The following is a 16,218-nucleotide window of genomic DNA, read 5'->3' on the forward strand; positions in this document are numbered from 1 at the left end:
GGCTTGGATGTTGATCTGACAAATGCTGTTCACAGATTTATACTCAAGTCACTGTGAATGCAGTCCAGGAGACCATTAAGAAGCCTAGCTCGGATTCCAAATTATCTCCAAAGCAATGTCTAGTTACGTGACTTGCTCAAAGTCACACAGTAGGCAAATGAAGACTGAAAATTTAATCCCTGTACCACAAGAAGTGGTTAACAGCTCATAGCCTTCGCTCTTAACTCCAGACTGTAACAGAAATGCCTTTTGAAGAGGAAGCAGTATATGGTTGTTATTGCCACCCATGTATGGTTTCCTCTATCCATTCCTACATGGATTAACATCTTCAAGCTAATGGCAAACAGAAGAAAGGTGCACAGTAGAAGCTGGGGTGGGGAGTAGAAGGGATTTCTCTTACAAACAATGATGGGGAATAATGGAAACACTACTACAGTAATTCAGAAGTGCTGTTTTACTACAAACAGGTCCAACTGCCACTCTTAGACAATGGACACTGCACTGCTAATCAAGTCCGTCAGACAACTATGTTGGCCTAATGAGTAGATGGATTCAAAGTTCATTCCCAAACATTAATTCTTCCATGTGCAAGTGACAGGCATAAAAACGTCTTTGTTTACCAAGTACCATCAGTGCTTTTAACATACTTACAGTGTCCCTTAATGTGGGTTTTGCAACACAGTTTTAGGCCCAGAAATACTGCTATAATTTCTGTACTTAAATGAGAAAACATTCCTCCCAAGACCAATTTAATCTGAAAGTTACTAGGTAGGCTTCTCAAGCATAATCCAGTGTCCAAAATCTGGAAGGTGTTTTTATGAAGTAAATACATTACAGGAAAACACTAAGATGCAAACAAAAAAAAAAAATCAGTAATAAACACACTTGCTAAATGAAGGGCTTTATTCACTTATATCACATTCTTTAATATCAAAAACATTCTTACAGTAAAACTATAATAATACTCTCCACTTTACTTCAGCATTTAGTGTATATAAGCTATAAGTTAAATATTTTAAAACATAAAACTTTCTTTATATAACAACCACTGTTTAAAACTGGGTCTTAAATTAGCCGGTTGCTGCAACTAAATCATAAATTTAAGTTATGATATGTTATAGTTTAATTCTAAAAAGTGTTTTACTGCTGGACTTACTACATTTGCATTCTTAATGTCCCCTATATGTTTTCAGATCCTCTTTTAAACTTCTGATATCCAGTTTCACCCACACTTACCTTTTGACAAGGGCATATCAAAAACATACACAAGTCCTTCTGAAGTACACTTTAACCACTTCGTAATGAGAAACCTTTGCCCATTTAGCATACACTCAAATCCTTCAAGCTTATACTTGCATGCTTCACATCCTCCATACCCATTTCCACTAGTAACTCGCATACCTTTATTCACTCTCCCAAAGTTACTATGTGTTATTCTACCACCGAAGCTACTCCCTTTTCTATAAGCAATTCATGGGCAAACAGGTAAAATTGACCTCAGATCTTCATCCAATAAAAATACATGCCAGTTCTTCTTCACAATATTGACCATTTTACACATTAAAAAAATATGCGTAAATACACAAATTGGTCCCTTATTTTCATTATTGGATATTCTTTGCAGTAAACACCCACGTTTCAAATTGCTTCTATTCGCACAAGTATCTTCTTCACCTCTACAGAGTTTTAAAGCAGAGTTAAACAAAATATCTTTATCATAACTCCATTTATATAAACTTCTTAAAAATATACTTCCTCAAGAAAATACTGGGATTCCACAGAGATGTTTTGCATTCACCAATTGCCCATATTGCAAATAATTTAATAAACATTGTGTTTGAATGCTCTCATAATACAGAAACTTATTAGATGGTGTATCTTTCCTCCCAACCTTAGAACAAGTGTTATTAAACTCATCCACATGCGGTGGTGGTGCTGCGGTAGCATTGTCGCCTCACAGATAGACGGTGTCCTGTTCAATTCTCAGCTAGAGCATCTTCTGTGTGGAGACATGCGTGAATGGGCGTACCTTCGTTGAAGGTTGTGCATCAGGGCTGGCAACTCGGCACATAAAAATCTACTGCCAATCATTAGCGTACCAGAGTTCCGCTGTGGCGACCCCTAACCAGGAAAAGCCAAAAGACATAACAACAACATAGAGGACATCTAAAAATGCGATCTGTTTTTTTTTTTATTTATTTTACTTGTAAACCTAGGTCCAAATATTTATTGTACTTGTAAACCTAGGTCCAAACCCATTATTCTGCACGTTCTACAAAACCATCAATCAAACCATAATTATTAAATCATCTATAAATCCATAAAATATACTATTTCACAGTTATTCTGTTGATATTTATACACGTATTCCAATTCAAACCTTCCCATTGTCAAATTTGCATAACTTGGGGCAAAACAAGCCCCCAATGCAGTTCCTTGTATCTGTAAATAGAAATAGAAATCTAGTTTGTATATAGAAAAGTTGTGTGTCAAGGTAATTCTAACAGTTCACTAACAAATGCTTTGTAGTAAATCCCCCATAAATAGTCCCCTTCCAAACCATAATAACGCCTTATGCTATCATACAGAGTCGTAACATTACAACTTATCCAAACAATCACCTGCCACCTTATACTTTTTAATTTAAGTTAAATTCTATCCAAAATATACAAATCCAATAATTTAACATATGAATATAGTATATTATTCAAAACTTGTACTAATAACTGACATTCCTCTGACACCAAACACAACAGGCCTGGGTGGGGAAGATTCTCCATCTTTAAGAATCTTTGCCAAGATATGAAAAACTGGGATTACAGGATCCTCCACCACTACTGCTTAATCTGTTTAGTTAGAAAAATGCAATCTCTTTCCGTTAAGCAGCAGCTCTAAACATTTAGCTTGAAATTCAGATGTCGAAACATTGTACAGTCGCATATAATACAATTCATCCTGTAATAAATCTAAACATATCTTCTAATATATATTTTACAACTTGTTAATACAAACATGGCTTCCTTATCTGCAGGTTTACATACTATACCCCCTCTTTGTTGCAAATTCACAAATACCAACAATTCTTTTTTACTTAAGTTATAATTCTTTGTCCATCTTATATGCTTAGTAAATTCATCTAATATTTACTTTAAAGTTAATTTATAAAACACATGTACTGTAGAATTATTAAAATATGGTTCACACTTACTCTTGTACTATGATTTCAATTTATCACTGGATAGCCTCCTAAACAGGAGCTCCTATACTCGTCTTGTACATCAACTTCATCATTAAAATCAATACCATTTTCTCATTTCTATCCAGTTCCAAACATGTTATTCTGCCCAACTGCTGATGGTTTTTATATAATTTTTAAATACAATTTTCAAATAAACCTAAACACATCAATTTCACAATGAGTCCACTTGCATATAACAGTCAAGACAAATCTTATCCCATGAAGTAACAAAATTCTCATATCACTATTTAGACTTGCATCCAAAACATTTATAATGTCCAAATCTCTGTTTTGTGTCCCTTTCTAAAGTATATAAATGCACATGCACTTTATAAATAAACCTGGAGATAAAGGAGTCAATGTTGTATTAATGAATGTTAAAAACATGAAAAAATGTGTTTACATTTATTACAGGAAGAATTACAATATATAACACTGTACAATGATCAACATCTGAATTTCAGGACAAATATTTTGAGCTGCTGCATTAGGGCATGACTCACTTCCGCACTTAAGAGTAGAATGCATTTTTCTCAAGATCAATTCAATTAAATCTGAAAGTTACTAGGTAGGCTTCTCAAGCATAATCCAGAGTCCAAAATCTGAAATGCGTTACTTAAGTAAATACATTACCAAGGACAGATTCTGAGGTAGTGCCCAACAGGCAAATTGTTCTGCAAATACAGGCCAAACCAGGATTGACTGTTCCAGTAGGTCTGTGTCTAGATTAAATAGTAACATCCACTAGTATTCTGATGCAAAACCTTGCTTTTGGTATCAAAATCATGCAGAAACGCATGAACCCAGAGCCCTCGGGTACTGCACCCATATATCTGCTAGCTAATCTGCCATAAGACAAACAATGCTGAAATAGTAAATTCTAACACTGGTACTAAAATGCAAATTCTTTGTGGAAGGTACCATGACAGAGTTTGTTAGACTGACTGTGATATTTGTATATGTGCTGTCTTGATAAAGATAAGCCATAATGTAACTCTCTGGTATGTTCTGCTACTATCAAAATTTCAATAAGGTACCGAAAACATGTAGGTAAGCCAAGCCTTACGTGACCAAAGGCTGGAACTAAGTATTCAGTAAGCAAACTTTTGCCAATGGAGAGGCCAAACGGTACAAGCGAAAACCAAACTGTAAAAATTAAACTTCAGGAATTTTCTAGAAGGAAATATGGGAATGTGCAATGACACATTTTACCTCCAAGTAATCTTTCAAAGCTTGGTTGTGCTTTTGGCAAAAATAGTCTTATTCAACTTCTGAAACATATTTACTGTAATAAGCAAGTTACAATCTGACAATCTACCACATATCTCAACTTGTACTTTCCTAGCACCACAAAGAAAGAACAGTTTTGTACCTACCATAAATGTAGATGTCCGATAGATATGCAACTGCAGTCATAACATATGGGTTGTCCTGCCTCAGGCAGCCCTCGGTCGGCCAAATTCCAAAGTCTGGGTCCGGTGTCGGCTGGTGTCTCCTCCTCTCCGAAGTCAGAGCGGCTGGAGTATAAAGGCATCGGCTGACACCATCTTCTTCAGTGTTTCTTGCCCCAGATGCCAGGTGCCCTCCTAGGAAGGCTAAATTTGGTGAATGGATAAACAATTCCAGACATGCACAACAGTAATAAACAGATACACCATAGAAGGTACCCCCAGCTAATAGGAAGGGTTAGTGGACCCATAAAGAAGGATGCAGAGGGGTAGGAGGGTGGGAAAATCCGACTGCAGTTGCATATCTATCGGACATCTACATTTATGGTAGGTACAAAACTGTACTATGTCCTTCAAGAATGCAACTGCAGTCATAACATATGGGTTGAATACCACAGCCAAGCTGGGGGTGGATGGAACTAAGAAAGGGATGGTGTAGCTAAAACGCCCTGCAGGACTGCTGAAGCAAAGCCTGCTCGGGATCTGGAGTATAAGGGCAGGTTGTAGTGCTTGGTAAATGTATGCATGGAGCTCCATGTAGCAGCCTCTAGAATGTCCTTTGTAGCCACTCCTCTTAGGAAAGCTGTGGATGTGGCTATAGCTCTGGTGGAATGTGGCCTAATATTGGCTGGCACACCTTTTCCATGGAAAGAATAGCAGAATCTGATGCAGTGTCCAATCCATTTTGAAATTGTTTGTTTGGAGATTGCTTTTCCTTGTACTCCAGCAGCATAGGCTACAAACAGTTGGTCAGACTTTCTGGGGGCCTTAGTTCTGTCTAAGTAGTAACGCAGTTGCCTGTGTATGTCCAAAGTATGCAGCAATTTTTCCCCCCTGTTTTGCGGATTGGGGAAGAAAGTAGGCAGGTGAATAGCTTGGTTAAGAGATACCCTGGAAATTACTTTTGGCATGAATGTAGGATTGGTTCTTAGAGAAACTCTGTCCTGATGAAAAATGAGGAAGGGAGGTACTGCCATAAGTGCCTGTATCTCCGAGACTCTTCTTGCAGATGTGACTGCCAATAGAAAAACCGTTTTCCAAGATAGGAATTGCATTTATGAAGTTGCTGCTGGCTCAAAAGGAGGAAGAGTTAATTTTTCCAAAACTAAATTGAGGTCCCATGCAGGTACTGGCTGTTTTCTGGGAGGTTTGATATTCTTTATCCCTCTTAGGAACTGTCTTAGCAAAGGATGTGAAAACACTGGTGGATCACAATTGTATTTTGCTGAGATTGCTGAGGCGTGAATCTTTATAGAAGAATATGAGAGTCCAGTATGAAACATTTCTGCCAAGTATTCCAATATCTGAGGTATACTCAGTAATGCTGTATCCTGACCCCTGTTGGCATTCCAGATGCTGAATCTCTTCCACTTGGCTGAATAGGTTTTTCTGGTGGAAGGTCTGCGTGCTTCCAGTAAGATCTCTTGAACTTTTTTGGAAAGAGAGTTAGCGGAAGGAGTCATGGTAACCTCCAGGCTGTCAGATGCAATGTCTTCAGGTTTTGATGGACAGTCCTGTAATTGTGTTGTGTTAGAAGCAGGGACCATAGGGGCAGAGGCCACGGTTTGGTCCGAGATATGCTCAACAGCAATGGGTACCAGTGTTGCCTTGGCCAGTCTGGAGCTATCAGAATGCCTGTTGGTTGTTCTGCTTTGATCTTCAGTATCACCTTGGTCAGCAGAGGTGGAGGAGGGAATGCATAAACTTTTAGGGAATTCCAGCTGAAGGAGAGAGCATCCGTTTTCCAGGCTAGAGGATGGTGGGTCCTTGTGCAGAACTTTTCCAGGTGATGATTCATGTGAGAAGCAAAGAGATCCACGTCCGTTCTTCCCCATGTCTTCGTTATTTGTGAGAAAATATGAGGATGCAGCATCCATTCGTGTGGATCCAAGAAATTTCTGCTCAGCTTGTCCGCCAGTACATTGTCCTTGCCTGGCACAAACTGGGATTGCAAATGTATCTTCAGACTCAGGGATTTTTCCCAGAGAATCATTGTTAGTCTGCAGAGGGGATAAGAATGAGTGCCTCCCTGCTTGTTTATATACCACATGACAGTGGTGTTGTCTGTCCTTATTAGCAAATGTCCTTGTTGTAGTGATTTTTCGAAAGTCTCGATTGCATGTATCACTGCCAACATCTCTTTTTGGTTTATGTGCAGATGTCTTTCCCTTGGAGTCCATAGACCTTGAATGCATCTGCCCTCCATGTGCGCCCCCCATCCATGATCTGAGGCGTCTGTTCTAATCATTTGACCTGCTTGAGGTCTGTTGAAGGACATGCCTTTGTTTAACTGACTTGCTTGAGCCCACCACAAAAATTCTTTTTGCAGACATGGGATGAGTGGGATTACGTCATCTAGGCTTTGGCTGTGTTGGGACCATAAGCTTTTTAAGTACCATTGCAGCTTTCTCATATGAAGTCTTGCCAAAGGTATCAGAAGAATGCAAGATGCCATGGACTCCAGGGCCTGCAGGATTTTCCTTGCAGTCAGCTGGGAGAGCTTTGCTAGGCCTCTGAAGTACTCTGGTAACTGCTGTTGTTTCTCCTCTGTGAGGTAGGCCATTCGTGTTTCTGTGTCCAGTTTGGCTCCTAGGAAAATAATCTGTTGGGATGGTAGTAGTCTTGACTTTTGAATGTTGACTGTGTATCCCAAGGCCTGTAGTAGTTGAATGACATAGTCCAAGTTTGTTATTAAGGTTTGTTTGTTGTCTGCTTGTATGAGGCAGTCGTCCAGGTAGGGGTATATTTGAATCCCCTGGAGTCTGCAGTGTGCCACTACTGATGTCAGGCATTTCGTGAACACTCTGGGCGCAGTAGATAAGCCAAACGGCAATGCTGAGAATTGATAATGCTCTGTCCCTGCAAGAAATCTGAGGTATCTTCTGCAGCTTTGTCTGATTGGGACATGCAGGTATGCCTCCTTGAGGTCCAGAGTGACCAGCCAAGACCCCTTGCCCAGCATGGGAAGGAGTTGCTGCAACGTCAGCATTTTGAACTTTGGCACAATGACAAAAGTATTTAGAGTAGACAAGTCCAGTATAGGCCTCCATTTATTTTCTTTTCTTGGAACAAGGAACAGTCTTGAGTAAAATCCCTGGCCTTGTTCCTGAGGAGGAACCCTCTCTATTGCTTTTATATTTAACAGCTTTGAGACTTGAGTGAGTGCCTCTGCCCTTTGATGATGTGGCAGGTTTGGCATGCCTTGTCTTATTGGTAAAGTATGGAAGTGGAATCTGTAACCCTTGTCTATTAAATCCAGAATCCAGTTGTCCTTGGTTAAGATATGCCAGTTTTTTGAGAATAAGGATAATTTTCCGCCCAAAGGTGCTTCTCTTTGAGCCTTTGTAGGAGGAATGAAAGTCAAGTCATTGTGATTGTCCTTGTGGTGCAGCAGGGCTGCCTGCGCCACTTCTTTGATTTGGAGGTTGCCATTGGCGGCCCCTGTAGGATCCTCGGTATTGCCCTCTACCTCGGGCACGCCTGCTTTTTCCCCTTTGAAACTTGTCAGAGTCTGGGAAGGACCAATTCTTTGAAGGCCAGTTTCTGCTAAACCTGGGAGGCTGAACCTGGAGGAAATCCTTGACTGTCTGTACTGACTTAGCTTTTTCCTCAATGGATTTCAACACATCTTGTACATTAGCACCAAAAAGCTTCTGTTTTTCCAGAGGTGCATCAAGTAGCTTTACTTTAACATGGTCTGGCAATGGCTGATCTTTTAACCAAGCATGTCTACGTATCACAGCCCCAGTCATAGCTGCCCTACATGAAGCCTCCAATGCATCATAACCACACTGAAGAAAATGATTGTTAACCTGCTGAGTGTTATGTGTATGATCCTGCAATGCTTTTCTATCAATAGGCTCTGGAGAGGCTAGCTTTTTCTGTAAATCATCCAGTAAAAAATCCTGGTACTGAAACATATGAAAAAGGCAGTTAAGTGACCTCATGGCTAGGGTGGTAGAGGTATAAACTTTTTTACCCCATCTCTCCAGGGACCTAGCTTCCCTATCTGCTGGCAGTGGATTCTTGGCAGTGGAAGTAGCCACTCCCTTGGGGCCCTGTGAAATAGTTTCTAGATCCACAGAGTGGGCCTTAAAAAGATGTTTGTGAGTGTCAGGAACCCTATAATATCTGTCTGGCTTGACAGGAGCAGGGGGGAGAGAATCAGGGTTAGCACTGGAGTCAGAGAAAACATCATCCAAAACATCCATAACTGGAGGAATAGCTAAAGGTCTGTGCTGGGGAAGCTTGAGGAAGGTACGAAGCCTTTTCCTGGAATCAGAGAATTCCTGACCCTGCCATTTAAAATGTTCCCTCATAGAATGCAGGACTTCACCAAACGAGAAATCCTCTGGAGGGGAGGCAGAGGGAATTGATTCCTCAGCATCGGAGTCCTCATAGGCCTGGAAGGATTCTTCTTGGGTATCTGAATGCTCAGAATCCCCAGAGGCTTCATCTGAAGAGAGGTTGTCAGCCTGCTCAGTTCTGGGCCTTTTCTCTGCAGGTGGCTGAGAACCTCTGTCAGGGTGAGGCTGAGACCCCCTGATAAGAGAAATAAGATCTGCAGCAAGAGACATGATCTGTTTATCAGAAGAAGGGGCCTGAGCAGCAGGTTTAGGATGGGCCTTGGCCTGGCTGGGGGCCTTAGCACGTGCAAAGGCCTTGATAGACATGGATACAGGAGGCCTTGCAGCCCCACATGCAGGAGTAACCTTGTCTACGGGAATGGTGTCGGGTAGATCCAGAACTTCGGTTTCCGGAGGAAAATCAACAACCGGCACCGGAGAGGTCTCCGAGACCGAAGGACATGTTAACGCTGTGTCGTCGGCCTGGAGCGGTTGAATCACCGCTTCCGAAGGGACCGAAGCACTAGCGGAGGATTTAGGAGTAACATCGGTTGTGGACGCGGGCCGAGGATGTCGGTCCCGGTCCTTTCGTTTTTTGGCAGATTGAGTTGTCGGTTGATCCGACGGCATAATATATGCGAAAGATTCACCGAAAACATCTTCGGCAAATTCTGCCCGGCGCCTGAGAGTGCGCTTATTAAAGCAAGCACAGGCAGCACAGGCCGAGACGTCGTGGTCTGGGCCCAGGCAAGGAAGGCAGTAAGAATGGAAGTCCTTATGAGGTATTTGTTTACCACAAGACAAACAATTATTAACTTTCTCAATTTGTTCGGACATCGGCTGAGGCAAGAAAAATGTTCCCAACGGGTACTTAGCTTTTAGATGACTTCGGTACTGAAAACACAGGAGCTGACCGACCGGCACTTGCGAACTGCTTCTGCTTCGGGCACCGCGCGGCAAGAAAGACTGAAGAAGATGGCGTCGGCCAATGCCTTTATACTCCAGCCGCTCTGACGTCGGAGAGGAGGCGACACCAGCCGACGCCGGACCCAGACTTTGGAATTCGGCCGACCGAGGGCTGCCTGAGGCAGGACAACCCATATGTTATGACTGCAGTTGCATTCTTGAAGGACATCTTCAAACAGAACTATTTTCTTTTTTTAGTGATATGGAACTCAGCTGATGGCCTTTCACTGGAGTACATGGAAAAATTTAATTTCAAAACTACATGAACTTGGTGCTCTGATGTTTGATGAGCCTGTTTCAGTACTGGTGCATGTAAAAATTATATTGCACAATTTTATATTTTCCATATTTGATGCTCTCCACATCTTTTGAGAATCTTTTTCCATCCAGTGCAGCTTGATAGCATGTTTACTATCCATTACATCTAAAAATGTAAAAGAAATCCAATAAAACAGGAATGTTCTATGATAGATGATGTAAAGATTATGTCAAGTCCTTCTAAATAATTCTTACTTTGTTACTCTGTCTAAAGTGATGCATATTTCTAAAAACATGTTAAGGATGCTGCAAGACCATTTAAGTTCTCTGACAGTGGTTTCAATTGTCTTTACTACAAAATTACCTTTTTCATTTAGGTTTCCTTCTATCGCTGAGGACAAATACTTAGAATACCCAAGATTTCAACTTCAGCCTAAATTAGCTACAACTTTTGAATTCACTATGTATGCATTACAGCAATTCAGAATTAGAATTTTACCCATGTTGTCATTCCTCTAGAGGAAAATCGAGCTATGTTCTCTTCAAAATCAATTCCACCAACTCCAATCACATCCATTTGGTCAGCAGGATTATTCAGGGTGCTGGAAAAAGTAAAAACAGTAAATATAAGCAATTATAATACGCAGTTTCAAAATTTATAACATCAAGTGAGTAGTCAGATTTGGCTGCTCTAACCTGATAACCAGGTAAATGAACTGTACTTAAGTGGAGAAAGTAATAATTCAGGCCAAAGTCAAACGAATACACTTATAAATTCATACATTTGTAGACTGTTACTAGGCTAACAACCCAGGAAGCATTTTTAAGCCTAGCCAAGTTTTCCCAAAAGCATAATGATATCCGGTATCTAAACAGGACACTGCGGGCCAGACATTATTGGCTTCCTCTGTCCAAAAGGGACATGGGTGCCAGCCTCGGTATAAACTTCCTATTCCCCCATCCACTGATTTAGATTGCACTTAAACTAGGTAACAGACAAACTCAGCTTCATATGGATGGGAAGCCAGTTCCATAGGTGGGACAGTCTCCTGGACACACATCTGTCTCTCCAGCATGTTCTATTTATGTCACAAAATTCAGGTCCTTAGACGCTGCATTTCTGGTAATGTTTAAATTATGAAAACTCAGGAGATTCATAAGTGTGGCGTTTGCAGATGCTTTTGTAAGCTAGGTAGAGATCACGCCTCAGCAATCTATAGGAGACTGAGTAGAAGGAAAGGGATGCAAAGTAAAGCATCTTTTCAAGCGTGGCACTATATATAGATACATGGTATCAAATAAAGTATAAACATACCTAAATAAGCAATCATTGAAAACTAGTTAATCAAATTTGATAAAAGTGATGAACTCAATCAAAATCACTAGAATTGATATGATTTCACTTGAGTTAGGGGTCGCCACAGCAGAACTCCGGTCCACTCATGATTGGGAGTGGATTTTTACAGTGCCGAGTTGCCAGCCTGATGCCCAACCTTCAAAGAAGGCATGCCCATTCACGCTCGCACCTACCTGCATGTCTTTAGCGTCACTCGACCGCGGGAGGACATGCAGACTCCACACAGAAGGCGAACCAGCCGAGAATCGAACGGGAGAACCTCTTGCTGTGAGGCGATACTTGAGACTAATGGCACTAAATTGCTGGAAATAATGAATGAACAGCAAAATCATGACCAATTAATGTAATTAAATCTCTACATACAAGAAGCAGCACAATACCAAGCTTCATAATAAATTATTCTGACTGGCTGACAATTGCAACTTTCAAGCTTGTGACCTCCTAATTTTCTAGAAGCTTAAATTCCATTATCCTTTATGAATACTTTCTGTTCTCATGTACATGACAAGGTTATTTCATGAACACTTTTTTTTCAGTGCCTTTCTGCTGATTCGACTGCTATCATCCCCCTTCCTTCTGTGCTAAAACTCAGTCACCTTCCACATCTGGTCAATGCACTGACCATCAACCTAGATAGGGAAAATGTTCTTCCAATGATATTAGCCTTCTGGCAGCTTTACAGCAGCTTTACAGCAACAGCAAAATGAAGGAAAAGCTGTCATCCAAGGTTGAGATTTTTTCCCATAGCTCTGATAATGCTATGGCAGCATGACATGGTCCCACTACAACATTGGAGCCAATACATATGCATGCTTTCACACAGCTGTACCTTTATGAACATTTAGGTAAGGAACTAGACAACATTTTCATACATTCACACTCCAGTTCCCACATTACCCTACTTAGGGATATAGGGGATTTAGTGCTATCCTAGCATGCAATGAGTGCAAGGTACAACAGACTTTCACAGCATTCTGGTCTATCAAGAGACTTGTGCACAGATTCATTCACTTACACACTGTATGCACACCTAAAGATAACTTAGAAGAAGAAAGCACCTCTGGGAAGCCTAGAACATATGAATAATGGTAACTTAAAACACTTCTGAGTAGGTCACATTTTCCAGTCCCACTATTTTACAAGTGAGAAACCTTTGTATCTCTAACTTTCAACTGCACAGTTTCAACTTTTAAGACTACAGTGTAGATAAAGTAAACTTAAGTAAGAACGTGCCATAACAGTAAACAGAATAGATCATAACAACTAGAATGATTTCCAGATCTCATAAGCAGTGGAAGGCGGTGAACTTGTTGGGTTGGACAACACCATTTCCCGCACAATAGCAAGTGGAAACCCAGCCCTTTGGAAATAGTATTCGATCTACAGTGTCGAGAAAGTATGGGCTGAAGACCAGGTAGCAACCTTCCCAAACAGGTTGAGCCCTACGCTCTAAGAAAATCACACTGGCTGCAGAACACCTACTTCTGGAGGCTCACTCGCTGTCCTTTCCAACTTTTTTCTCATGAAAACAATGCAATGGGTCAGCCACTTTGAAATCGTTTGGGGACAGACTTTTTCCTCCTTCCTGTTTGCAAATTATACTAACAGTGATCCTTAGCCTTAGCAGTCACTAGAATATATTTGGTCTTGTCTAAGTTATACTTCACTTGACTGTGTACATTCTACACCAAGATTCTTCCTCTCTTCTTCTGGGGGTTAGGGAAGAAAACATGCAGTTGGACAGCTTGATTAAGGAAGAACTCAGTCACTATTTTTTGTATAAACGAGGAACTGGTTCTAAGGCTGACCTAGTCTGTATGAAAGACTACAAAAAACTTTCTGTACATAAATACCTGTAGCTGGAGTGGAGATTAAGGAACTACCTGTTACTTGAGACCCCAGTAACTGCAGAGAGATCAGTGAATGAGCATCATATGTTTAGACTACTGGGCACCCTTAGCTGTAGCAACCACCACAGAGGCCTGAACCTGGGGACTGGAGTCCTAGATCTCTGTACCTTGACCAGGGCCATCCTCCCCAACCGCAATCATGAGTTAAATATCCTCCCCATCAGAAACTACAAACAAGGTTCAGCAATAAATGTCCACGACAGGGCATGTCATCTGAGCTCCATGTACAGGACTTCAGTTTGATGGTTTGAGACTCAAGTGTCTTCCTACCTACATAGTTTGGAAAGGAATGCTCCCTTTTACTAAACATTTTGGGTGCAAACACTGCAGCTTTTAACATGCTGTTCAGGTTCTAGACAGACTACACAAAATCTGTGGAGATCTTTATATGGAATTTGCTTACAACAAGAACAAATGCCCTCCTTCTAAAGGGTGGAATAACCTCACCATCAACTCAAGTCATTTTACCCCAAAACAATATAATCCAAGTACATCTAGCACAAAATAAACACTAAACAGCAACTGAACGATATCCCCAAAGGAGTATTTTTCTGAAATGAGCCCTTGGAGCTGGCCGAATGATGCCAAACTATGGATACTGCACAACAGTACATGCGCTCTGACCTATGGCCAGAAAGATATAAAATGGCAAAAAGGGATGCTACATTTATAAAGGGAACTACTGACATCTTTCAGCAGTGAATGTCTGCCAAGCCTGGGAGGGAGTGAGGGTGCTGAACTCTGGAAGTTGGACCAGACATTGACCTGCTACATAAGTCCCACTAGTTAATCCTACGCAATAGTGATCGATATAAAAAAATGTCTGAAGAACACATCGAACAAGGACTTCACAGATATGACTAGGTGGCATGCCCTCTCACATCAGGTGTGCTACTATACAAGTCTTTGTTACTTGCTTGCTACACACAAGTCAAAAAAGTACAGTTGTGCAAGATCTTACCATAATGGTAGACATCCTTCCTCTTCAATGTTGCAGTATTCTTTACAATAGGGATCCCCTGCTAAGGACAGCACAACATCTGGCCAGTATACCAAAGCCTTTAGGTTGCTTTAAGGTACTCTGTGCATCACACATATGCTCCCCAAGTATTGTGTCAGGCATAAGGGTGATGCCCAGACTACCATCCTTAGACCAGAGAGCCCAAGGGAATGCCAGTCCAAGGAAAAAAGAGGTAACTAGTACATCCAGAAGAGAAAAGTACAGTTTTGTACCTACCATAAATGTAGATGTTCGAGTGTTCACCCTGCTGCAGTCATCACACTTGGGTTATCCTGCCGTCAGGCGGTCCCGCAGTCGACCCAAATTCCAAAGTCTTGGTCCGGCGTCGGTTGCTGTCGCTTCTTCCCTGACATCAGTGCGCCAGGGGTATTCAAGAGGCATCTGATGCCATTTTCTTCAGTTTTTATTGCCCCAGATGTCAGGTGCCCCCAAAAGGTAGGCAAAATATATATATATATATATATATATATATATATATATATATATATATATATATATATATATATATAAAATATACATACACATATGGCTATATAAAAATAAAACAAAACCCTTAGATACAAGCAAATACACCACAGAGGTAGAATACGATAAAGTGGTAGAGATAAGTTCAGCTAGTTCAGAAGGGATGGAGGGAGGGTAATCTGGACTGCTGCAGGGTGAACACTCGAACATCTACATTTATGGTAGGTACAAAACTGTACTATGTTCATCGTGTTACCCTGCTGCAGTCATCACACTTGGGTTGAATCCCAAAGCTAAGGAGGGGAGGTGGAGTCAAACAGGGTTAGAAGAAGCTAGTAGGCCCTGCAAAACTGCAGTGGCAAAACCAGCTCTAGTCTTAGAGTAAAGAGGTAAGTGATAGTGTTTGGGGTGTGCACTGAACTCCAAGTAGCAGCTTCCAGAATATCCTTGGTTGGCACTCCCCTGAGAAAGGCTGCTGATGTAGCTGTAGCCCTGGTGGAGTGGGACCTAATGTTAGCAGGTACTGGTTTCCCATGACGTGTGTAGCAGAAACGTATGCAACGTGCTATCCATTTAGAAATGGTCTGTTTTGATAGCTTTTCCTTGTGATCCTGTAGCACAGGCTACAAAGAGCTGGTCAGTTTTTCTGAAAACCTTAGTTTTATCCAAGTAGTAACGTAATTGCCTGTGAATGTCCAAAGAGTGCAGGAGTCTTTCTCCTGTATTCTGGGGATTTGGGAAGAAGGTGGGCAAGTGAATGGTTTGGTTTAGGGCCACACTGGATACCACCTTTGGCATAAAGGAAGGATTAGTTCGTAGAGAAACTCTATCTTGATGAAAAATGAGGAAAGGTTCCACTGCCATTAGTGCCTGTAGCTCTGAGACTCTTCTAGCTGAGGTTATTGCTAGTAGTAGGGCAGTTTTCCATGAAAGAAATTTTAAATCAGTTGAAAAAGCTGGTTCAAAGGGCGGCAGTGTAAGCTTTTCCAGGACAAAGTTGAGATCCCAAGTAGGTGTTGGAGCTCTCCTTGGCGGTCTTAAGTTCTTAGCCCCTCTGAGGTACTGTCTTAGGAGTGGATGTGAAAATAAAGGAGGATCCGTGCTGTGATGAGCTGAAATTGCTGAGGCATGGATCTTAAAAGATGAAAAGGAAAGTCTTTTGTGTAACATCTCAGTTAAATATTGTAGAATCTGAGGATTGTTCAGCTC

General features: G+C 41.2%; 1 protein-coding gene across 1 annotated transcript in view; it reads right to left on the minus strand.

Moving 5' to 3' along the window:
- The window catches only part of MBTPS1 (membrane bound transcription factor peptidase, site 1), a 1,726,871-nt gene that overhangs the window by 971,177 nt on the left and 739,476 nt on the right, over nt 1-16,218 (minus strand). The window contains exon 9 of the mRNA XM_044081940.1: nt 10,756-10,858. Within this exon, the coding sequence (XP_043937875.1) occupies nt 10,756-10,858 (103 nt within the window). The remainder of the gene's footprint in view (nt 1-10,755; nt 10,859-16,218) is intronic.

Source organism: Protopterus annectens, chromosome 8.part1 (assembly GCF_019279795.1).
Source record: "Protopterus annectens isolate FY-2018-M chromosome 8.part1, PAN1.0, whole genome shotgun sequence".
Taxonomy (NCBI): domain Eukaryota; kingdom Metazoa; phylum Chordata; order Ceratodontiformes; family Protopteridae; genus Protopterus; species Protopterus annectens.